The sequence below is a fragment of the Daphnia pulicaria genome, chromosome 1 (assembly GCF_021234035.1).
Source record: "Daphnia pulicaria isolate SC F1-1A chromosome 1, SC_F0-13Bv2, whole genome shotgun sequence".
NCBI lineage: Eukaryota > Metazoa > Arthropoda > Branchiopoda > Diplostraca > Daphniidae > Daphnia > Daphnia pulicaria.
This window is the reverse complement of record NC_060913.1, coordinates 14,552,923-14,578,470: the sequence shown is the minus strand read 5'-3', so window position 1 is coordinate 14,578,470 and position 25,548 is coordinate 14,552,923. Positions and strand designations below refer to the sequence as shown.

The window sequence follows — 25,548 nt, the reverse complement described above, 5'->3', positions numbered from 1 at the left end:
ACGAAAACAATTTCAGCTCGATGATCGATGAAGATGCCACCGTCACTTCGTTTTGCAATTATTCTCTAATCAAAACAAAACAAAAACAGGGCGATACAGAATAGAACTACGCGAATTTAACCAAAATGGATGTTTGAAATAGGCGCTTGACTGATGATGACAGATTTATCAGAAGAGAGAGAGAGGATGTATTTTTGCAAGTGACAAAAGACCGTGGTGGGGCGGAGGGTCATGTTCCTTTGGAAAAAAAGAGGGAAAAGCCAATTTTTTAAATGTTTGTGAGTGTGAAATTCAGATAGGGACTACACAGCAAAACTCGTCAAAATAAAACTCAACCAAAGATCCATCAGCCTTCCCTTACACAACTCCCCCGAAAATGAATAAATAAAAAGTAAAAGTATCATGATACTGCATTATTAGAAAAGGAACTTCAACACCTTAAACTAGCGTGGTGACTGCTGCTCCCGACAATCTCTCTTGACTCTTCCAAAAACAGGAACACCAAAGCAGGGTGGTAAATAATACACAAGTCGTGTTCATTAATCATCCAGAAGGGGGGCAAAAAGGGGGAAAGAAATCGGGGTAGTGTTTTTATCCTTTCTTCTCGCTCTCTCCTCCACCCAATTCCACTTCGTATTGTTTGCGGAAGCAGTCTCCGACTGGGAAGAAGTCCCAACAACGTTGCTGGTACATGTTCCATACATAGGTCTCTTGACCCGTGTACTCCGTGTCCGGTTTGTTGATCAAATGCATCAAGAAGAACCTGTGAGTGATAACGGGTACACATAAAATTGGTAAAACATTTTGATGTACACTCGACAAATCTGAGAACTCACAGATAATTTGCCAGATTGTGCTCCTTTTGTACGTGCGTATCGAACCCGTGTGGAACAGAATCAAAGTAATCCTTTCCTATACCGCATATGAAGCACTCGGACTCGAGATTTTCAGAAACGCTGGCCAACTGGTCACGCAATTCTCCGAAAGCATCAATAATCAAACCTGTTGCAAGATGGAAATCGTGAAACGCGCAAGTCTTGAAAGTTGCAATCCCATGACAAATATTTACCCTGGATGATGGCCAGCAAAATAACAATAATGAAGAAGAAGAAGGTGATATCGAACATAATACGATACACTTCATATTCGTCGCCGTCGGGCGATTCAATTTCATCACCGATACCACCACCAGCTCGGACACCCTTGAATAGAGCGAAATTAGTTTTGAAATGGAAAATAGAATTTAAGTAGATAACAGACTTTGTAAATGTGGAAGACGAAGCAGGTCAACATGTCGTGACATTTCTTGTCCACGTTATCGTCTTCCTCCTGCACGTAAAACTTGCGGAAGAAATTGAAGGCGATGACCGTGTACAAGTAGACGATAATGGTTAACAGCATAACGGTCAACAACAGTTGCTTGCCATTGTGAGTGACGGACTGCAAGATGGTTCTCAACGAGGCAATGGCGACGGCCACATCCAGCAAATGAGCGGCGAAGAAGAAATAATTATAGTTGCCCAAGATTGAGAAGCTAAAGTACCACAGCGAGTACAAGAAGGAGTTGTCCGTGATGGTCACCCCTGCTTTCCACACCTAGTGGTCAAGTATACCGACATATTGAATATAAAGTCGCCAACGCTTGCTCAATTTCTAATCACTATCCCACCTGGTAGCGCCAGTCCACGCTCAAGAGCGAGTTTACGAATCCGGAGGGCACTTCCTCCTCCTGAGATAGAGAACTTTTCTCCATGCCCAGAAGGTTGCTGATGGCATCAAAATCGTAGGTTTCACTGTACTTTTGGCGGACTTTCTTCTTTACAAACTTATCCCAGTAATTAACGGGGAAGGATTTCGCCGAAATTACCAATTTGTCCCAATAAGCCTTTGGCGATTCAAATTAATTACAGAGAAATCAATAAAAACAATGTGTGTATACAGCAGAAAATCAATCAACTTACCCGCATATCATTCTCTTCTGGTTGTTCAGCAATGTACAGTCCGTCAAATTCCAAGCGACGTGCAATCTCCTTTTCACGTTTGAAGATGGCCAGCGGGACTGCAAAAATCAAGGAAGGTGAATTTTTCTATTACTGACACAAGCAGGACTTGGATATACCTTTGAGGTGATAGTAGGCAATAAGCATGAAGAGCGATATCAGCGAGTGCAGCACAGCCATTCCGCGAAGGACGTTTGCGAGGTAAGAGAACCTTTCATCGACATGAATGTATTCCTCTGCATCTTCTTCATCGCCATCGCCATCTCCATCGCCGTCACCGTCACCATCACCAGCCTCTTCACCGCCCTCCAGAATTGTTTCCACAATATTCTACACTCACATCGACAAGATGTTTGGAAAAGCTTTCTTATTATTATGTGTAAATACAATTTACCTGAGTAGCGTTAAAGATTTCTGTCGTTGCATTTTCAACCGCATCAACTATACTTTCTGCTAAGTCAGCTAATCCTCCACTTCCTTCAGCCTCGGCCGAACCACCAACTTCTCCGCCAGCTTCTCCGCCAGCTTCCTCTTCAGCGTTTCCGTCAATAATGTTCGAAGCCTACCGAAACATTCATTACAATAATCCAACAGCGCAAAAATTAACGTAATGAATTATAATAGTAAATACCTTGTAGAAAAGCAGGACAAAATTGATGCAGAAAGCCAAAACCAAGGCCACGTACTTGAGTGTGTAAAAGTTACGAGCGAGGAAACAAATGGCCTTTCTAACATATTCTCCAAGATTCACCTGCGGTTAAAAATAAAGATGAGAGAAAACGTTCCACATGACAATATTCGTACACTAAATCTCAGACCTGTGCAACTGGAGATGCGGCCGTGTGCGACACTGAGGTGGCCTTGGCTTCATCAAGAGCCGCCATGGTAGCCTCCTGTTGAGCCTGCACTTCAGCAGCAGCAGCTGCCTTAGCGGCTTCTTCCGCAGGATCTGTTAGGGTGCCAACAAACAGACTCGAAGCTGCAGTTGGTGGAGCAGCCGAAGCTTGCTCTGCGCCAGGAGGCTGGGCTCCAGTGGCATCCGGTTGGGTAGGATCGGATGACCCGGCAGGAGGAACTGTGGTAGATCCGTCAGCGGCTTGAGCCGTAGGGTCACCAGGCGAACCCACCAATGCTACTGTAGTGACGGGTTCTGCATTCGCCTCGGTTGGCAATATAGCTGGAGCGGGAGGAGGAGGAGGTCGAAGGATGAGCATTGTTGTCTCTTCAGTGACCGGTTTCTCTGGCACTTTCTCCGGTTGGGGACCACGCATCAAGGAGAGTAGAATGCGGAAGAAATGTCTTTAACAAAAACAAAAAAAAAATGTTTAAGCAAATGTTTCTTGACAAAAAAATATGTTCCGTGTCTGACTGACTTGATCAAGTAGACGCCAAAATAGCCGGTGTAGTAAAACATGTAAAAGAAGAGCTTGAAGAAACCGACAAAGAGTTCGGGATAAGTTTTCTGCTTGAGTTCTCGAATCTGTTTTCGGATGTTGGATGGAGATAACATGGATAGCCCAAAAACAAGCGTGTCTTTGAAACCCTTGAGCTTTTGGCGCATTATGTCCATTGGCCCCCTGTATAACATTATTTCCTTTTTTAGTAAGAACAAATGTCTGAATAAATTCGTGGTTTCGTTACTGTTCTTCTTCGTCAGTTGGCAGTTTGTATGCAGCTTGGCGGGCTTGCGATATTCCTCCTTCTTCGTCGGAGGCCATCAATCCGCTTGCATGCTGCATTTCAAAAATGGCGTCCTCGCAAAAGTTGACAAAGGCCTCCAACTTTTCCTTATCTCCCTCCGTAACAATTGAGTAGAAGAAGGCACGCTTCGACTCCTACAAAGTTGTTTTTATTGGATTTTAGAACACATGTTTTGTTGACTGTACTGAAATTACAAAACATACCTTAATTTGCGGTTTTTCCCATTGCTCAATGTTCGACTCGTTAATTTCGAAATAAACTCGTTCCATCGTTTTGCTACTGCCCATAATTTCGATGCGTCCTAAGAACGATTCGAAATAATTGAGAACGCTACCTGCTGTTTCCAGGAAACGTTGCAGTCTGGAAAACACACAAACAGCAAACAATCGTTAAGTAACCGTTACTGAATAGCATCTGTTTTTTCTTTTATAAGTGCTTACCGAGGATCGCTTGGCATGTGTTCTGAAAGATTAGTCAAAAGAACCGCCAAGTTAAACCCGATTTCCTTAGCCGGATTGTGGAATCTCTCCGTGAATTCGATGTAGTCAATTTTTCCATCGTGATTAGTATCGCAACAAGACAGCATGAAATCCATCTCTTCCCTATTAGTTGTTTAATGGAAAAAATTAAGTGACATTGTGGCTTGAGCTATTCGTTCCGTATACATACACTGAGTAGCTCTTAAAAGCTTCCATCTTTTCTCTGAATTCTTTCGGAGTGATCCATCCATCTTTGGTGGTTTCCGATTCCTACGAGTTCAACAAGCGTGTTTTTGAAAAGGCTGATAAGCAGCCCAAGTTCATTACAAGAAAAATAATTTTCTTACCTGGAAAGCCGCTGAGCCCGTCAAGTCCTTAAGCTTAAGGAACATGTCAAAGTATTTTAGGATAAGCTGTTCGATACCCCGGTAAATTCCAGATCAGGGAGCAGAGACAGGAACGTTGGAAGAAGAAACCGCGTAAAAATCAAAAATAAATAGAGAGAAGTTGGAAAATTTGTGAAAATCTTCGTACCTCAACGTTAGAAGCAGATTCTACAAGTGTGTCAACCATTTGCTTTCCGATCGTTCCATTTACGACATTTCCTTTAATGACAGAAAACATGAGTGAGAACATAACTTTACAACAAAAAAAAGGGAGAAATTACTTTACCTTCAAGCATGGAGAGCATCATAATAACCATGTCTTTTTGAAGATTGAGTAACTCTTTAAGCAGGTCAAGCTGGCTAGAGTGCTTCGACAATTTGTCTTGCATGTTAGCAAACAGGAAGAGGAAACCGCCAACAGCATCCCACAATCTGGCGGACGTATCATAACGATTATTACACATCCTTTATAATCTCTAACATGTAAACGTTTTAAATTTTACCTTGAATGAGCTAATGCCTGTTGATTAAGCGTACACGGGCCCTGAATAACTTCACTTAACGTGTTGAATACCTGACTGGCAACACCAATCGCTTTCAAGAAATTGGCTTTGCCCGCGGGATCAATAATTTCCTTGCTAGAGTAATGCCAGTAGAAATCCATAATAGATTCCTATTTCATAAATGATGGGTATAATGATTAAATAACAAGTGTTTCTGTTGGTTGCTACGAGAGATTTCCATTATATACCTGCAAGCGCAAAAGATAATCGACAGTGCAAATGACTACGTTCACTGTGGTCGTATTACCAGCTTGAGTTCTCAAATAGTTTTGCCATTCTGAAAAAGACCAATTTTGGTATTAACTCATTAAGTTTCTCGTGTAACGTACTAAATTATACCGAGATTATGGCCTTCGCAAGTCAGCTGAATAAATCGGAATAGAACACAGGTAAATTCGGCATCGTGCATGTTTTTCTCTCCGGCTGCACCTTCAGCACCGACACCTAGTCCTTCCGCTTTTGTATTGCGCTCAAAAGCGTCCAAGTCCAAGACACTGGAGAATCAAATACTTTTTAGTTCAACACGTATGTAATTGGATTTTTTTTTATCGGTACCTGCAGGAATTCATTAATCCCGCGATTGAGGTGAAAAATCCAGCATCTTTTTTCTCTTTCAGGTAATTCAACATTTGCTACAAATAAATTTTAAAATGTGCAGTAAATCTCAAAAACAAAAGAACTAAACGGAAAGTTTTCTGTTACCATTTGGATATCGACATTACCACCGCGGAGAATGGAAATACCCAATTCTAGCGTGTTCATCACCATGTCCGACTGGGCGCCCTTGGCGGCTGAAATAAATTGCAGGACCATTTCGTAGACACCGCGGGAAGCGAGCCGAGATTGGTGGAACAGCAACTTCTGCTTTTCCATCTCTTGTTCCTGTTTTGTTATACCGGCGTTATATAAATCGCACAACAATTAATTTGAAAGTTTTTTTCGTACGTGAATTGAGGCGCCTCCTTCTTCATCTCCACCTTCTTCGTCTTCCTCTTCCTCTTCGCCACAAGACCTGACATAGTTACAAAAAAAAGGTTAATAGTGATATCAAATAAATTTATGATAGAGACATCTCCTTACCTAGACATGATAACAGCATAAGCCATGTATAGTTCGTCTTCGAAAGTCGTTCCCGCTCTTTCGGTAGTAGCGCCTCGATTAAAAGTAGTCACTAGTTGCAGAAGAGGATCAGGTTTACCTTCTTCTTCTTCGACTTCTTTCTTTTTCAATTCAGCATCTTCGAACGATTGCTGGAAATGAAACAGTCGTGGTTAAGAAAACAAACAACACAAAATTACTATAAAAATAACGTTTGAATTACGGTCAAGTCTTCGATGATGACTTCTTGACCAACATTTTCATCGGCAAGCCAAAGCTCTTGATAGGTTCGCAAGAATATGTTGATGGCTTTGTGTCTAAAATAATAAAGAGTTCAATTTAAAATGAACAAATTATTTGAGGGAATGGCGATTAGACACTTGCAACATTCAACCAAGAGCACACAAACCAAGACGATTTGTTAATGGGACGATCATCTTTATGTTTATAGGGAAGTTTTTTTTTTATGTTGATTCATTACTGTAAATAAAAGGATTTCTAACATTTGACTATACCTTGGCATTTCGAACAGGTGGGGATATCTCAAACATGAGGTAATGGCGCGTTTCCGAGTAATAGAAATTAGTTTCTTCCAACCCGACGCTGGGGCAGGTAACGGATTAATAGTAGCCTGGATACAGATTGTTGGCATGCGCATTTTGTCGATGTTGCACTTTAATTGCCTTTCACGGTTATCTTATTTTAATAGATGCTAATAGGATTTTGAATGGTAAGTACTCCAGCGTAGTAGCTCCAGTACGTACTTTGCGGTTCAAAGAATACCTAGAAAGCAGCGATGGTGCGTGCAGAAGCGTAAAATTAAAAAGCGAAAGCTCCATGCAACAGCAGTTGTTAAGGTTGAACAGAAAGTGAAATACAACAAAATAAGAACCTAGGTAAAGAGTGTAGTGATTTTTGTTGAAAGCAGGCAATGACGGCGCGCTTTCTTTGAGAGGAAACCACGGAACGCCAGGCGTCCTTTTGCTGCTGCTGTGGGTGATCAATCTGCGAGAGCCCATGCATAATTTCGGTAAAACTTTTGTGTCAAAAATAGGAAGTAAACTAATATTGAAAAACTAGAAATCTAATAATTTGGAATGTGTCACAGAAAAACTTAGACAAATTAAATTAAATTAAAGAAGTGATGAGGAAATATTAAATTTAAAAAAAGGGCATCATACCATATGCAAACCAAACAAAACTTTGGCCATGGCTACAATTCTTTCAACCAATTCGTCTAAAATAGCTTGGTGATTGGCATTCTTCTTTGCTGAGTCTGCCACTCCGGCTATGGCGGGACTTGGTTTTTTAGAACCTAGTTTAGAATATAAATAATGTTGCCACGACATGGCGTCAGATGGGTCAATCTTGTCCGGAAGAGTCAGCTGAGTTTTAGCAAAGTCAATGATTTCACGCTCAATGACTTTCTACAACGGCGATCGATAAAAGAATGCCATTAGTAACGTGTTTTCAATATAAAAGAACTTCGTAAAATTCTTACTTTTAAGAAACGGTCTTTACAGTGTTGTACAAGTTCTTGCTCTCTGCCAGGGAAAAGATTCAATCCGACAGGTAAAAGTCGTTTCAGACAAGCAACCATTAAAGAGGCTGCAATTTCCTTGTCTTTATCACGCTTGCGATCGCGTGACTTCTTCTTTTTCTACACATTCAACAACAAGAACAAAAAACACAAAACCGGTTTAACAATGTAGTTCACTTTTCTATCAACTGCGGGTAAACTTACGACTTTCCCCGACGCTCCAGCCGGGGTTTGATCCGTAACAACAGTCGCTTTCCTGCTTGCTGAAGTTGGCATAATCAGGGTCATGTTGTCAATCTCATTGGCGGAGATAAAGTTTTGCTCTTCCTTTCCAAAATACTGGTGACAAAACATAAAAATTTAGTTTCAGGACGTACTAAAAACGCATCACAGTTTTAAATACCTGGGAATTCGACCACATGTTAAAGATCTCGGCGACATGAGCGTAGAGCTCTTCTCCTTCAGGAACATCATGACGTAACCAGTGGTTTCTTTGCAGATCGACGTATTTGATCAACAGCGGATAGAAGGCATAAATGTCTCTGACCAAGAGATACCAGTCACCTTGCAATTGTCCCTCAACTTGTGACGTGTCTTCAGTGGTTGATTTCAAGAAGCCACGCAAAGTCTCCTCCTTGTGAAACATCTGCTCTGTTCGTTTACGAATCTTTAGAGCAAGAGGTAGGAAAGGATCCTTGAGAAGCTCTTCTGAAGTGTTAATGATAATTTGTTGAGTGAATCCGGCGATGCGGGTCATCCAAGGAGCCAATTCGGAGCCAACATGGGCTTTGATCAAGTTGAGCACATTCTTCAGCAGCTGGTTCATATGCTCACTGGTTACCATGGTAATATGATTTCTGTAATTAAAAATTATTTATTAATTTGATTAATAGCCTTTGTTGCCTTGGCTGTAAAGTAAACATACCCTCCAACAGGGTCTTGGTTGTCAGGACCCTGAGCCCACCAAAATGGTAAATAAGAGCACAGCATAGGTAACATGACGTCAATCACATGAGGGGCGTCTGTGTAACTCTTCTCGGAAGCGACAAATTGCTCCACTTGAGCAAGGAGAGTCTCGAGCGTCGGCATACTAGATTCTAATTTGGACATGACATCTTGAGCTTCAAGGGAGGATTCTTGTAATTTTCCGTGAATGCAGTACGGGTTGTGATTATTCAGATGGGGTTCCAGGAAAGCAACGGGAAACGTTGAAGCGAAGGCACCCAAGCAGCTACCAATCGACGGTCGATGACGATCAATTTCAATCTTAATGAATTTCCTGTGATTTTTCATGGGTAAGTTTAAAGTAAAATCTGTGAGACTAGTAATAATAATACCTGTCCTTGTAAACAGATGAATCGGTTCCAAATGTGTACAAGTTGTTTAAAATTTTGTAGCACGCGACCTGTATGTCGTCAACTGTTTATTCGAACATTTTAAAAAATCGTTCGTTAAGAATGGCAAAATAATAAAAAAAAAAGAGTAAGAAAATCAATTATTACCTAGAAGATCACTGCCAAACTCGTAAACGGACAGGTGATCAAATAAGGCGGTCAAAACCGGAAGAAGAACCATTTGAACGTAACAGAGAGAGGAAGAAGTCTTCAAATGGGTTCCTCGAAGCAAATTGTACTTCATCTGATCATAAAGACGGAAAAAATGAGACACCATGAAACGATTTAATGTGTCACAAAATAAATCAAATTTACCTCGTATAAATTACTCAAGCACTGGCTCAAGTCGTCGGCAGCATTGTTGAAAAACATCAACATGGATGTGCGGATGAATTCATAACAATTCTTAACTAGAGATTTGGCGTCGGTAGCGCGAACCAGTACTTGTAAGCATCGCACGGCGATGCGGGTGTCGGAACCAAACGCAGAAAACTTGTAGCGTATCAGAGAAGCTAGTTTGCAAAACAGACTGGCTACCATTTCTTTCTCTTTCATTGAGGCTGCTCCAATACTGCTAGTAGCAGTTGCGACACTTATGAAATAATGGCGGTGGGTGCTAAAGTATTTTTCCATTAAAGGAAGCACAACCTAAAAACATTAAAAGAGTTAAGATGGATCAAATTAATCTAGAGAGCATTAAAAAAAACCTTTGAGAAAAATTTGACGTCTCGAGTTGAAGTTTTGAAGCTGCTTCTGCGGCTATAGTTGGTGCTGGGTCGCAAATGTTTCATGTTGAAGGCAGCAATATCTAAATACTGGATCAGCTTCTCCAACAAGCTGTAAGCAAATCGACGATCGCTAGATGATGCATTTTCTCCTTCAAGGGCCACTGCGTCCGGATTTTGCTGTACTTGTGATTTTCCCATTCTGTAAAATAAATGCAAATATTTTACTTTGTCAAAATTTAGGAAATTTAAAAGCACAAGCCAGTTAAATAAATCGCGGAAACTTTATTATAGTCCCTTTTGCGAAACCAAATACCAAATATTATATGGTAAGTACCTAGATGAAGTCTTCGTAGCAGGGCTGCATGTGCATAAACGGTCGATCAAGTTGAATGTTGGTGATGAGTAAAAGGAAGGTTGTAACAGGGATACGTAATTAATATCGAAGGGAAACATCCGAATGCATTCAGGATAAAAAAAAAAGTCACACTGACGATTGTTAATAAGATTATTAATTGGGAAAAGGAGGATGTATGGGATAGAAAGAGAAGAAATTCGTAATGTATTTTATTGAACCCTTACCTGTGCAATTTGTAGCCCATAAATTGGAGATATTTCAGCAACTCTTGAGTTCGCTCACGATCTTTCCGCTTTTCTTTGTCAGTCAGCAGGTCGTATGGTACCATCTGAGGGTGCAAGCCTCCACCTATGTTCAACTCGTTTAACAGGTGTTTTTAGGTGTGTGAGAAAACAAATTATTACCAGAAGAGGCCATTTCTTCTTTCTTCTTTTTTGCCCAAATATCGTGCGAATTTTCGGCCAAGCGTTCGGCCATATTTTGCATTTCCCTGCTCAAAGTAAGATTGGCCATATCCACTGGGTTGGGATTGTAATTATATGGTGTAGTGCCACCGTCCTGAAAACAAATGGATTTATCAAGTAAAATTATGATAAAAAAAACCTTCTCCGACAAAGAAACAAAAGTTACCGTGCTGGATCGTCTCATGCTATTTCTATTGCTATTGGCGGCATCATAATCTGCAAACTCAATACTCCAGCCTAATGCCACCAGAGCCTTCAAGGAATCTCGGATAGGTTCCCGATATCGCTCCCGTTCGTAATCCGACAACATATGAGGTGGCTTTAATCGCGGGTGGGATTTTGTCTCATCTGACCAGGCGTCACCAAAATTCCAGCCGTTTTCAATCTTTCGCTTAGCCCAAGCATCGTGATAGTGCTCAGAAAACTTTTGCACTAGATTGGTAAGCTCGGTGTTCAAGGAAACCCTATTACATAATAGCATTTAAAAAATTTGGCTTTCAAGTATTATCGTAAACGTCATTACTTCATGGTGTTGATTGGCTGAGGATCATATGGACCATTGGAATCTGGAGGAGCTGATTTATACCATTCATCTTCCAATGTTGTGGCCAGTGCGTAATCTGGAGGAAGAGCGCACCCGATAGCCGTCAGGCAAGGTAGGGCCTTTCCAAACAATTCTGGGTCGTACTCCTATTATTTAAATAATTGAATGCAAACATTTCGGCTAGGGTTGTAAGCTTGTTTTAAGTTACCATCTTGGAAAGGGAATCAAAGATGTTGGAGAAGAGCATCATGGTAAGCCGCTTTTCTTCGTCGCTAGCAGAACCGTAACTGCCTTGACCACCAACAGCGCCATAATATTTGCCGCAACGTTCGTAGTGAAGGGTCAAAAGCTGGAAAAGGACGTCAGTTAGTTTTTGAAAACTTTTAATATCTTGTAAATGAGTCTTTAAGTACCCTGAGAGCCACTGTAGTGTATTCGGAAAGACGAGAAACGTCTACCGTTAGCTTTCTCAAGAGCTTGAGCAGCATATTTGGTTGCAACTCTCTGTGATAAAACCAAAAAGAATTATTAAGAGAACGCGAATTACCAATATGAATGACTACCTGGTAAGCGCAACTAAAAAGTCAGAAACAGCTTCACGTTGTCCTTTAGTCAGCATCTTGTTTTTAGAAAGACGATAGACTGTATGGAGCGTCGCGTCCAAAACGCTAGCGTGATTTTCAGCTTCGGCATAAAAGCGAGAATGGGTGATCAACAAAGGTAAGATGGAGTTTCCGATGTAACGATTAAGAGCAAGAGCCATGTCTGACTCGCCACCATCCGTTTTTTCAAGAATAGTAGCAGCTCGCAAATCCGGTAAGAATGCTTCTTCCAAAAGACGGAAGAATAATTCGATATCTTCGATGCCATAAACGCGTTCCAAGAAGATAACAACGCTCTGTTTGTGACCAGGAATAAGTCCCGATGGCAAATCGGATCCACCATCTTCAGATCCATGGTTTTGTAGAGTAAAGCGCAAACTAAGCACACCCTCAAGATCTTCCAGGGGTACCAGGGATCGCAAAATTGCACGAGCACGAAGAGACTCATTCTTTCCTTGGGCGATGACGGCCTCGGCCGGCGCACATCGTCCGAGCAAATCGACAAGGGTGCAATAGAAGCTGAGAATAGCAGCTCCAATGTCGATGAAATCTTCGTCATCATCACCTTGTGGCATCGGGTGATTTAGTCCAGGAATTGTTATGGCTCCAGTTCCTGAATGAAGGGCTTTCTGCACCTATGTTTGAGGACATTTTATTAGAATAAGACTGATGTTGTTTACCGCAAAATAAATCTCATGGTTTTACTTGGATACGTTCCGACATTTTATTGGCGTCGGTAATGGCTGTTAGAAGACCATCTCCTTCACCACGTAAAGCAGGACCGAGACATTCAGGACGGCGAATCAATAGCCGGATAACCAAATTTGCATTTTCTTCTACACTTTCGCCATTGACCCAAACGCAGAAACGGAGAAAGTCCAAGTACCGTTCACCTTCAACAGGATCCCAGCCCAAATCGGGATAGCCTCGCTCCATCAACTCGGTATTGGATTGCAAACCGCAACGGGACAAGTAGATGGCAATCTTTTCAAGGTAGTGTTCTCTTAAAGCCAATGCCAATTCAGTGTTGTCCATAACTGAAGAATAGGCTACATCCAGGGGAGTACTACCTCTCAGTGAAGGTCTGCAAAGGACACACAAATTGTAGAGTCGTAAATTCTTGTTTCTTTTGGAACCATTTCATGGAAATCTTTTAGTACTTTGCAGTGTTAAGCATACCTTGATAAAAGAATATTAGAATTTTCCAAAAGGAAAGACAAGTGCTCAAACATGGTTTTCTGGTTTGCACGGGAAGTTCGGCAGAAATAACAAAGGAAACGGCAGCAGGCTACAACCATTTCATGTGAAGTATCCTTCTCTTTCGGAACCAGCTCAGCTTCTCCTCCTGAAGCTTGAACTTGAGCCTGTGTTTGTGCGTCCGACTGAGCTTGAGCTCGCCGCCCTGAAAAATAAATTTGTTTTTAAGAATAGATAAAAGAAAGAGCGTCCGTCTCGAGTGTTTGCACCTAAAGTATTCATCATGATAGCCATGACGTTCTCATGGACACGAAGATTGCGCATAAGATCAGGATGCTGGAAGAAGGAATGGTTATTGACCATCTTCCATAAAAGCTCTCGCATTAATTCTTCTTCTTCTTGCGACATTTGAACAGGCAATAGGCCGCGGATACGACTCAAACCAATCCAGAGTTCCTGCACGTCCTTTGTGGTGCGACTGTTAATGACGTATGTTTTCTGCAAAGCTCGCATGGCCTCTCCTACGCCATCATACTGACGCAGCAACAATCGAAACATTTCACGCACCAATTTGTAGCTTTCGATTACCTGCAAAGTAGAAACAATTTTTGGATGAAGCTGTTAAAATTTTGCGCATGAGAAACAATACGACTTACCGACTCTTCTGCCCAGGAAATAATAGTTCTAATGAGCACTTTGCGAAATATTTGTTCACGGGATTTTACATTTTCTTCGGCTACTTGTTCTTCTTCGTGTTTCTTTGCTAGCGTGACAACATTCATCATTCGATTCATGAGTCCGGGTTTAGTTTCCTCTTTCACTGGTTCCTCTTCGACTAGCTCTTCCTCTGCCATTTTGTGAAGGAGCTTAGACGTGAAAGATTCGTGGAAGGTCGTCTGGATCTGCGCTAGTTCCTCATTACATGGACAGTTTTCTCTTTCTTCTTCCGGCAAATTTTTGAATCCCAAGATGGCATTCATTTGTTGGACTGGCGGACAACGGAACTCGCGCGTCTTCTTGGCAGCTATAGCTGAGGGAAGATCAGACTGTTTGATCTCGATATAACGACGCAATTGATCCGCTTGGATCTCGCCGACAAAATCGTGACTGAAATTGACAATCGATTCGACGCGATGGCGAAGCTGGTTGTCCAATAAATGATGCAGTAAACAGCACATTTGCAGTTTGACACCCTCTGCTAAGGGCATCTGAAGAAGTCCTTTTCGGTGCTCATCTTTCCCCTGCAGCCAAAAAAGTTTATGAACGTATTAAATTGGAACTATACACAATAAAAAATATAAATTACCATGGGATCGTAAGTCGGATCCCAAGTTTCAGGATCAATCAGACTCAGCAAAGGCGGAATATCGTCATCCTCCATAATTCCAACGAGCAACAGTTTATCAATAAGTTTGAGAAGGGGAACGAATAGCATTTCGTTACTTCCGCCAATTGGATCGCGGTTATGAACTTGATTCAGTTTAACGGCGAGTTCTAAAGCATGGATAGCAAATACTTTTACTGTCTCCAAGGGGAAAAAGGGTGTGCTCAATTCCTTGATAGTTTCAATGTGCTCTTGAATATCAGTTGTAGTCATTTGAGGCCTGATGGATTCAACACGCAGTGAACTCAAGCTGTGTGTCATATCAGGATCCGAGTACAAATCCTTAAGCTCGTTACTCATCGGAATGATGTACTCATTTTGAGTCACTTCCATGGTCTTGGCATGTGATTCAATGTGTAGAGCAATCAGTAAATCAGAGAAGCCGGCTCGCAATGGCCCTGAAAGATACTCGGACTGTATGGCGTACAGCAATTGCTTTTGATCCACGTATGAGCAAAGAGTGTGTGCTGCTCTGAAATTAGATTGAAAGCACAAAGCTGAATACAGCTGTAAAGTGTGCGCGTGGAAACTCAAAAGTCGCTCGTGTTCAATTAGCTCAAGAACATCTATGCATCTGTCTTCTTCCGGTATGTGGACGGCCAGCATAGAAACAGGATCTTCACACAACATACTCCAGCCACGAAGATCAGAGAGCTTCAGGGCATGTGCCTAGAATAATAATAAAGAAAAAACAGTTAAAGAAGGATTCTCACTATTTGGAATTATTAATTACATACCTTAAGAGATTGATTAGGGACGCGTGACCACTGATGTGGTTTCAAAATTTGAACTTTCAGTCGAGGTGGGAACTATAACCAAACAAAATTATGATTTTCATGCCCAAGAAAAATAGGCTAGTTGACGGTCTTACCTGAGGCACAACGTGTTTCTCAGAATTCTGTAGAACCGCAGCTGAAAGAGGTAATGTGGTGGGAGTGCGGCCTAATTCAAATTGTAACACTTCCTTACTGGTGGCCTCAACAAAAATAGCAGGGAAGAGTTTTGTTCCCACTTCCATCTGCAAATACAAAATCACATTTTAAAAATAAGTGGCTGGGGAGAATAAAATGTAGAAATAACATGCCTTGTAACGGTGTTTTGTTTCTTTTCCTTCACAGGTAAAACTAATCCATCCCGTAGCCGTGTCAATGAAGCAGCCAATAAACATTCCTTGAGACGCTCCTTTGCTGGCTACGTCTTGTGTTACTTCGTTATAGAGCTCGTCAGCTCGCAACATGTAGCAGCTGTGACGGTCCACACTGCGAAGAATAACCCAAGATATTTATTTTATTTTATGACACAAATGGCGATCTAGGTAATAGTAAAGAACCTTTCTATAATACGTTCTTGTTCGTCCACTCTGGAAATAAGAACTTTTCTATCCTTGGACTGATCGAAAGTCTTATCTTGCAAGTGGAATTGGGTCGTGACCCAACCGACGTAAACGTGACTGGGGTCCTGACCCGGGAAAATTCGAACACCATAGAAATATTCATTGATGAGCCGCATGCATTCAACATCCAAGGGATCGAAATCTTCGCCTCCCATTATTCCTCTCGGCTGTATCATGGGGCTTGATCCTTGTCTCGATGGTCGCCGATCAGGAATTGCAGGCGGAATTACTTTCAGATCGTTCTGCCAAAAAAAAAAAAAAAAAAAAATGAAAATATTAAACTATGCGGGAATTTTACTAATTTAGAGATTGTTGTACCGGAGCCAACCGAACATTATTGACGTTCTTGGCTGCGAGATTTTTCGACCTTTCTGGTTTCTGTACTCCATCGCGGTTGGCCAATCCTGGCTCGGGTGTTTTGGCTTTGTTGCGACGTTCGGTACTGGCGTCCCGAAGGCGTGAAAAGAATCTGGGGAAAGGGGAAAATGAATTGAAAATATATTTTTACAATTTTTGTATCGTATCTTACGCAAAAGGCGACTTCCCACGTTTCTTATCCTTGGTATCTCCTCCGCTCGTGTCGGGAGTTCGGGCTTTGCGATCGTTTTCACGAGTTTGTCTACCAATGGGAAGTTCACTGGTGGCACGCAATATTCCTTTGCTGGGACTGGCATCGCTTACATGACCATTAATATCAAGACCGTTTGTATTATAATCGATGCTGCGCATACGACCGGCTCGTTCGGGAACCGGCGGTCTAGATCCAGTTTGCTGGGTTCTGCGTTGTTCTTCAGAGTCGAAGCCATACTGAAGTTCTGTAAAATAGTAAAATTAATTTCTAAGTGGCCAAGAAAGATAGTTGCTCCCGATATTACCATTGATATCCGACATCGTGAATCCTGATTTCAACATAGTTTGCTCCAGCGTGGCATTGCGCGTCACGTTATCAGCCCGAAGACGGTTCTGTCGTAGACGGATTTCCTGCCATCGTCGACCTTTCTCCTGTTCTCTACATTTCAAAAGAGAAAAATGTTATTTGCAATTACGCAATGACATGACAACAGGGCGATTACGATATGAAGGCATCGTGAAAGGTAACTGGCAAGGACAATCGGAGAAATTCCCAATTTGCCTTCTCCATTGTTTCAAATTCCTTGTGAGAAATCTTCATACAAGGTGGAGAATCTGATCCACCAGGGATACGCGTCACTTCTATGGGAGAATCCGCGAAATCGTCATTATTCTCGAAAATGGGTTGATCGCGTGTGTACCAATAAGTCATTTGTCGACTCATATTTCTGTATGGAGAAAAGCACTAGTAAAAACTCCCTAAAAAAACGATATAATGGGTTAACATACACGCAGAATGGTTCGTATCCTTCTTGGAGACCGCAAGAGGTGAAATATTTAAGCGCATTAACATCTTGTCCAAAAACAAGTCTTGCTCTTTGTCCAACTCCCAATGTGAAAGCCGGAATGAATTCTTCGCCTTGAATATCTGTAAATGCGGTTTCACTTCCCATAGAATCCATAAGCAATTCGCCATTTAGAGAAAAACCTGCGTGAATGATTCTTTTCATTAAAATGAATAAACTATACGATAGGGAATCGGTTCGTGCTTTAAAGAAACATCCAAATGATAAGGATTCTAAATCAATTTTTTTGTTCGGAAACTTCGGTAAAAAACCATCGCCACACAATTCACCACGTTAGAAAAGCTCGATTGGGCTTTACACACGCGACATACCTCCATAAGCTGGATAGTTTAAATTTGTTCAACGATCAAGTTAAACTTACTTGTCACTCAACATCTTGTCCCGTGTACCAACAAAGACTCTTATTAGAATTTTACGGGATTAGTTTTATTCCGATACTTACTGATGGTGCGATCGACTAAATCGAGGAAGGCGCCAACACAATCTCCAGCCGACCAGTGTTTGCCGAAAGATTCGCCAGATCCCACGTAAAATTTCTCCTCCTGCACACAAAACGTCATACACACTCACTCAAAGCATTCGGATCTGGCCTTCTACGTCATTTGAAGACTTTATACATTGTTATCAGTTTCAAATAAAACAATAAGATACACTACAAAATGCCGTGGTTCGGCTAATAAAGGTATAGAGCATTGCACATGCTCATGCCCGTGCAACTATGAAGCGAATATAAATGTGACTAATAGGTACTTACACATCATTCTATCGTGCAAGTTGATCATGCAACCGATCACGTCCCCGATTTGAACTTTTCTTCCGCACACGTCCCCTGAGCCATGGTGCCATTTAAGGCCCTACAGACACATTCGGAGTACATAGTGATCATAAGCAAAAAGATTTGGTGAAGGAATTTTCAGTGACGGTCGATTCAAGTATTTTAGACCATGTCATCGAATAATCAAATTACAAAATAATTAACAGCGTTTTTTTTCAGCAAAACTATAAACGCGTATTTGAGGGCATGCTATGACAGCTATGGTGATAAAAGAATAACCGTACGAATCTAACATAGAAAAGAATTAAGGAATTGGCAGTGGATTCTCACTCATCTGCTTGCTTAAATTAACATATGTGATGGACGTCAGGAAAAAAAAGATAAAAGCTTAATTAAAAATAAACATGATGCCTCACGATGCGCTTCCTGAAAGAATGAGCAGTACTGATTACCGCACCTACGATCTAATCTTAGACTACATGTAAAGCACGTACCCTCCATCCGTCGAAAGCCCAGCTGCAGTCGTCTTGGCCTAATTGATAACCAGCTTTGGCATCAGCTCTAGCCCAACCCACTCGCATAGGGCCAGATGTAAGAACTTCAAACTCGAAATACCTGCAACAAAATAATATGGAAAACTTTTAGCGATAATTTCTGACGAAATTCCTCCCAAGAAATTTTTTACCATTTTCCAGAGGACACGGCATATGTTTTCTCCGCTCGATATGTTCGGTATTCTGGATTTTTTGAGCCCACCGTACCACCGACTAGAGCTGAAAAACAACACTGTTATAAAATAGTTTGTAATGATTAAAAACAGACTTGAATCCAACCATTTTCATGTGCCTCCCCTGTGGGTGGCTCCAAAACGTAACCGTAAACGAGCAAAGTACGAACAGTTTCGCTGGCAGTATCTCTAAAAGGAAAAGAGTTTTAGTGGATAACATACATATGGTGTGGCAAATTGTAGAGTACTACCTGTTGGCTTTTTTGATGATGTCGTCAACATTCGAATATGGGACCAAGTGAGGACTACGCTTGTTGTCGGGATCCTTAAAATGAAAAATGTTGATGAAATTTATTGATAACTTTCATTGGAGTTTTTAGTATACTTCGTTGAGGCCATAAGTCCATCCTTGTGTAATACGTTCTTTGGCCCAGACGTTGTGGGTGTTTTCTGCCAAATGATCAATCAATTCCTCTAATTTGCCACTAAGAGTAATATTGGCCAAATCCAATGGGGCGGGTTTATACCCGTTCGACTGGGCAAAAGGATCATTGGGCAATCGCACTGTTTTGATGCGCGATGGAGGTTTGTCCATAGTGATGTGATAGCCCAAGGCAAGAATTGTCCTAATAATCCATGAAAATCAGTTAGTAAAGCAAACAATTAATTTTAAAAAAATTATTATTATCGACTTGAGTGTTTGCAAAGCCAGTTGAGTGTCATAACGTTTCTCAGCTGGCGGCAATCGTTCAAACGGAGTCAAACAAGGATGGATTTTGTGTAAATCATCTCGTCTTTCACCAAACACCCATCCCTCTTCGATTTTGTTCATGGCCCATATTTCGTGAATATTTTCCGCCAGACGATCGCGAATAGTTTCGATGTAAGTAGGTAGAGCAATCTAGATTTCGTAAATTTTAAACAATAATCCAAGTTGGTCATTTCAAGCGCAGTTTACCATCGACGTATCCACAGGTTGCGGCACGAAAGCAGTGTCATTCAGCACTTCAAGAGGGCCTGCCAATGTACTTTTGGTCAAGTCCCCAAAGTGGAAACAAGGATCGAGAGTTAAAGTCTGGGTCGGTAGAAGACACTCGTACAGCGGAGAGAATCCGTACGGTGACGGGAACCTTAAACGACCATGTTCACCTCCAAACAAGAATCGGCAACTAACAGAGAAACCATTTTGTATTGAAATATTCGTTGCTAAATTGAAAGGATATTTCTCTCGTTTTTACCTGACTCGCGCAGAACAGCTGACCACTGGGAAAAACATACCGTCCAAGTTCATATTTTTAAAGTTTCCCTTGACTTTGACTCCGTTAAGGTAGAAATTCATAATGGGGACCGAAAGATCTAGAGCACAACCGATTACATCTCCTTTCCGGATGTAAGGCTCGGTCATTCCGGCATGGACAACGGTGCTTCGACCGCCTGTTACATGGAGTGAAACAGTTTAGAGAACTATTTCAATTCCCGCATCGTTTTGAAACATTTATACCTGTCCACAACTGGGCTCCGTCAAAACCGTAAGAATACAAATCATCACCTACGCCATTACCGCCCCATTTTTCTCCTCCTCCGGGATAAGCCACGTAACTATAGGTAAAAAGGAAATTGTTATTGAAATAATCATTTTGAAAAATTGAAGTCTTACCCAGGTAATTTGGCCCATCCAACGCGCAAGTGTGGCATGAGATGAGTCGTTACCTCGACATGATCCACAGTGAGCTCAAAGTACCACTTGAGAAAAACCGCTGAATTGGCGACTTTGCCAACATAAATGTTGGGTCGGATGCTAGACACATGATCAACCAACTGTGTTTGAAGTAACAGGTTTCTGCCGGGCAAAAGATAATCGGCGATATTGTTTTGCGAGCTGCGGACAGCAACTCCGTTACCGACACACAAGGAGCACAAAACATCCAAGACTTTGGGATCTCTTCCGTGTTTCTCAAGAAGAGATATAATTACTTTGATGTGCTCTTCCTATGGGGTAAAATTTTGATTGTTGAATAAGTGAATAAAAGGAAATTTCACGAAATCATACCCTCATCATGTTCAAGGCTTCTGGGGAGTCAATAAGAATGCAGTGGAGTACGTCCAACATGCCTGTACCTTCTCCGGAAGCTTGTGAGCCGAGTCGGCTAAATAGCCAGTTCAATCGATGTGATTGGGCGAATTGAGCGCAATTCGTGTGGTTTCCTCTAATAATGGCGGCTGAATATGAGAAAGCAATAGAATGTGAATACACCTGCCAGTTGATTTTTGTAATCGATTAAATACCTAATAGCTGATAGAGATAGGCCGAAATGGTTTCCAAGTTCTGGCCGGCAGCTTCTCCAGCTAGAGCTGCCATATACCCTTGGCCAGTAATTGTTGTAAGTTTATCAATTGCATCCAAAATAAGATTGAGGATGCCTTCTTCTTGAAATAAATCTTGTCGGTTGCGTAGGGCTCGCAACTTTAATTGCTTTTCTTCGTGCTCTAAATAATAAAAAGAACATCAGTAACACGGCAAAACATTTAACTTTAGATTAAACGATACCTATATTCTCTTCTGGTTGAGCGAAATAGTCGATCAAATCTTCAAGACATTTTACCATTTCGGACAGGTTAACATTTTCAAAAAACGTCATGTGTTGATGATCGTTTGCTAGAGAATCCAACCCTCTAAAATAAAAACAGTTTAAATATGACGACATATTTTCAAATAAAATAGGTTAAATACGTGATAAATCTGTTGAAAAGGGAACTGCATTTCCTGATAACACGAGCTGTACGAGACTCCTCCTCTTGGCTTCGACTGAACTCAAGTCCGTCGTCCATTTTTCCTTCCTCATGTAAAACGGCTTGTTTCTCCTCTACCTTTCCGACACCTTTCTTCTTTGTCTCGAAGGCCTATTTTATAAAGTGTGAAACACGTTAAAATAATGAACAGGTTATGGCCAACAGATTCTAATAAAAGATTGGCGATACCTTGTATGAAAGCCAGAGACCAGTTTCAACGTGTTGAACGATAACGGTGCTGTCACCGTATTTGATAATAGGAGAGCCCAAAACTTCTAAATCTTTGTCTTCTAATATTTTCTTCTCGTCATCCTTTTCTTTGCGCAAGTAGAATGCGCTGACCGCCAAGTTGGCCTCATTCCTGAATTTTTTCAGGGAATCAATTTTTAGTACAGAGATTGATTATATTTTTAAAATATAATTACCTAGGAAGGAGACAGAGATCTTTATGTTCGTTGTAACAAAGGTAGCGGCCAGTGGTGATGTGTCGGATGCGCATGGGATGGAGCCAATTGATAAATCCACCAGCCCATTTGGTACGGGCCAATTCCAACCGCCACAAAGAGCGAGCTTGTAAAACAACATCACCTCCTTCGTAGACCACGATACTAAAACCAAAAATCGTCGACTCGGATCCTTTTTAAATTTGAAAATGTATTCTATACTGACTTTTGTCCAGGTTGCTCTGACCATGACGACGGAATCGTAAGACACTCGTCGCCTCCATGGAAAAAGCGTAAAACTTCGCCACCAAACAGAAATCCTTTCAGGAGAAAAAAACGTCGTGATTTGGAATAGTTGAAACTTGAAAGTAGGCATATAATTTAACGTCATACCAACGTTTTTGACGCGACTTAATCCCGTTCCAAAAGGAGCCACCGACCAGTGGGTAACATGGAAAGAAGCGTTGACAATCGATACATCTTTTTCTTTCGTGGTGTGCTGGGATAAATGAGAGCAGAAGTTGAAAAACTGAAGGGCAACATGTTTTTGCTGATGAATAGTTACCAGGTAACGCTCAGTAGCGACTGAAACTAAAATCAAATCGTCACCGACTCGAACCTTTTCACCTTCCGAACGCTGTTTTGAAGCTGGGTGAAGTGTCCACCAACAAGCCTCGCCTATTAAGGCAATACATTTCAGATGTAATGTAATAATAAATCGCTAAATTTGCTTACCTTGTGATTGCTCTTGCAAACCAACATCAAAAGCTAATTTGTCATTCGAAGAGCTGGTAGAAAGACAGGCCAAATACTTGATACGAAAATATTGATGGGTTAAATATACAATTACAATAGCAAACAGCAAACCATTAATTCTTGGTAATAATAATGCAATATATTTGTTTACCATGTTACTGTTGAGATGCCTCAACAAGACTGCATTGCCATAAAGTAAAGTCCTGTGGCCAGAGCCTGTGCCTGTTCCCTGTGAAACCAACAGATAATTTATTGTAAATGACACGTGATCACAATCATATTTGTGATGATCACGATGCATGAAAAAAGGCATATAAAATGGAAAAGAAACGTTTGATGACAATTATGAAGAATGGACCAAGATGATTAGAAAAAGTACGTGGCTTGATTTAACAAACAAAGTGCTGGTGTTGATAACAGTCATGGGTGCAATTATATCACTGATTGGCGCTTTTTTCACCTTCCTTTTACTGGGGTTTGTCTGCTACTGAATTTTCTCTCCCTACCTTTTATTTTCAGCGCGAACTGACAAAGAATTTCATTAAAGACAAGGCAAACCGGAAACCCCCGTAAAAGAACAAAAGACTTGAAGTGAAATAAAATTGCACGACTGTTTGAAAGTGCTCCATGTTAACATGCTTCTTTTGATCAGTTCCTGATCAGACATTTGCGTTATCACAATAATTGTGTGCCTTGATTGACAAACTAGAACATGCCTTTGGAAAACTTTAGCACAAGAAGCTATGATAATTGACGAAGAAAAAGTGAGGGTAAGTAAGTATTCTGATGCGTTTGAGCAGAATAAATACGTAATAAAAATTTAAAACGTGTATATGACCGAAAAATGCCTCGCTCGGGCCATGTTATTACTTACAATGGATCCTCCGCCCTGTAACATAATAATGAATTTTTTCTTTACACTTGGAAGAAATCGCTCCTAATATTTTTGTCACTAATTGCCATAACTATTTAAAGCAGTTTAATGCTAATAATCGGTGGGCGAACACCGTTTAAAAAATTTCTTCATGCGCGCTCGCGCGAAATATTTGAATTGATGGAAGCAAGAGCCATCTACTGACGTTTGTACAGAACAATACAAAATTGAACTTTGGCGTTTTACTAAATGATTGCTGAAAAATGACTGAAGGCGAATGAGTCAACTAAAAACTGGTATGATAAAAGTATACACACTCACCGATTCGGACGAAGCTGCTGTGACAAGTTCTTGTAAAGCCCGAACGGAAAGAGCCTGTTCGATGACGAAGACGCATTGTGATAAATCCGGCGGGGCATTCTGTAGGTTGAAGCAGAAAAACAGGTCATATATTGTTAAGTAGATTAACTTTCAAATGGAATGTCAAACTCATTAACTCGGCGCTTAACCTAAGGGTCAACTGTGAAGACTAACGACACAGCAGATTGCCGATAACGGAGCTAGGCTTAGTGCGCTCCGATGTCAGCTTATCCGGATTCTTTCGAATATTAAACGAAAGACATAAAGCCAGACCCATCGATACACAGACAGGGAGAAAGTATCAAGAAGAAAATAAAATGGTCAAGTCACCTTATCGGCGATGTTTTCCAGAAAGCAATGCCGATTTCCAAATCCTTCGGCGGCGAGACAGACCCTCTCGCCGGTTGCAGTGCACGACAGGCACACATTATCTTCCTATCATTGAATAATCCGAAAAAAAAATAATAATATAAACATTAAATATCAGCTTAAATTCCACCCAAGTCAAAACAACTGTGAACATAATTACTGAATTACTGTTGTTTATGGGTCGAAACAATATTAGAGGTACTACCACATAGTCTACAAAGGCGACAACGATGGAAAACGAATCGTGAATCACTTGTTGACGTAACCACGACCACGTTGCCAACAAGCCAAAATAAGCAAACGAAGAAATTTGCTGCGGCAATCACGAATTGAAAATGAAAGCAAATCTGGATTGCACAGTTTGGAGCGAGGCCGAGAGAGTGAAGGCCCTTGTTGTGTCTGTTCATAAAAATCACTCGTTCCTGATGTACTGGCACTAAACACAGGCAGTTGCGAATATCTATTCTGGCCGTGAAAGAGAAGAGATAGAGAGAACAAGCGGCAACGAGTGGTAGGGAGGATTGACTTTCGAAGGGCTGCCGAAACTTTTTTATTTTTAGCGTGAGCCCGTGCTTGTTTCGTTCGTCAGTGAGCGGGCCGTGCCCGAGCCATGCAGACATTCACCTCCAACGAGCCAAAACTTTCAACAAGAACAAAAAAGCAAGTGATGGAAGCCAATGTCTTTAGATTCCGATCGAATACACACCCCACACACGATCCCATTTTGTATTCTGATTACCAACTCTTTTTGTGTCGGACATCTTATTTTTTAGCGTTACCTCACCAGCTGATTGGCAGCTGCTCGACCAGCGAAAAACATTCATGACAGACGTCACAGCACACACGGTGCCGGTGAGGGTTAAAGAATTAAGTAACGGGGTTAATAACACATACCGTTCTCAGGAAGGAAACATCATCCTGCTCGGAACCGCTCTCCTTGTCGGCCATGACGACGATGAAGCGAGGTTAGCCGCCAAATCCTACGGCATAACCTAGTTCTAACTAGCCTTACACACTTGGGGGTGTTGGTGTATCCAACCAACAATAAATTCGAAACCAACTTTCAAGAAGAGGCAAAGCACCAGTGATTCTTCGAAACAGAAAAAAAGGATGATCCAGCCTCCCGCACGAACCCACTTCCGATAAAGCGTGCAGTCAACCAGCGACTGGCCAACAATTCTCTGCCGTCG

The 25,548-nt window shown here is 41.4% G+C and overlaps 1 protein-coding gene across 2 annotated transcripts; it reads right to left on the bottom strand.

The window, feature by feature from the left end:
- Positions 1-17: 17 nt before the first annotated feature.
- Positions 18-25,548, bottom strand: LOC124337505 (ryanodine receptor-like). 2 transcript variants are annotated; one of them, XM_046791529.1, is made up of 83 exons: positions 25,253-25,548; positions 24,320-24,424; positions 23,951-24,049; positions 23,630-23,644; positions 22,907-22,984; positions 22,735-22,810; positions 22,565-22,677; positions 22,393-22,498; positions 22,226-22,319; positions 21,982-22,164; positions 21,746-21,917; positions 21,498-21,667; positions 21,315-21,439; positions 21,053-21,253; positions 20,817-20,986; positions 20,424-20,755; positions 20,268-20,365; positions 20,005-20,200; positions 19,725-19,935; positions 19,459-19,667; positions 19,152-19,392; positions 19,018-19,091; positions 18,873-18,955; positions 18,725-18,812; positions 18,534-18,654; positions 17,707-17,806; positions 17,188-17,386; positions 16,902-17,126; positions 16,704-16,837; positions 16,358-16,643; positions 16,147-16,297; positions 15,766-16,070; positions 15,520-15,694; positions 15,307-15,453; positions 15,173-15,244; positions 14,358-15,104; positions 13,708-14,292; positions 13,321-13,639; positions 13,034-13,256; positions 12,560-12,938; positions 11,816-12,489; positions 11,666-11,756; positions 11,461-11,601; positions 11,232-11,398; positions 10,875-11,172; positions 10,649-10,802; positions 10,469-10,592; positions 9,869-10,088; positions 9,477-9,809; positions 9,270-9,405; positions 9,105-9,186; positions 8,693-9,046; positions 8,171-8,624; positions 7,972-8,106; positions 7,729-7,887; positions 7,409-7,654; positions 7,120-7,232; positions 6,451-6,544; positions 6,210-6,379; positions 6,075-6,141; positions 5,832-6,011; positions 5,685-5,761; positions 5,469-5,623; positions 5,318-5,406; positions 5,070-5,239; positions 4,853-4,998; positions 4,715-4,785; positions 4,528-4,593; positions 4,371-4,450; positions 4,142-4,303; positions 3,905-4,061; positions 3,642-3,835; positions 3,374-3,577; positions 2,819-3,299; positions 2,632-2,751; positions 2,395-2,562; positions 2,120-2,330; positions 1,962-2,059; positions 1,670-1,885; positions 1,261-1,596; positions 1,070-1,202; positions 837-1,002; positions 18-763 (listed from the first exon to the last, which is right to left on the bottom strand). In XM_046791529.1, exons 1-83 carry the CDS (start codon positions 25,304-25,306, stop codon positions 592-594), a joined length of 15,525 nt encoding a protein of 5,174 aa, XP_046647485.1. In that variant the 5' UTR covers positions 25,307-25,548; the 3' UTR covers positions 18-591. The 2 variants fall into 2 exon arrangements, with proteins under 2 accessions (XP_046647485.1, XP_046647477.1); XM_046791521.1 differs by having other exon boundaries at positions 10,649-11,172.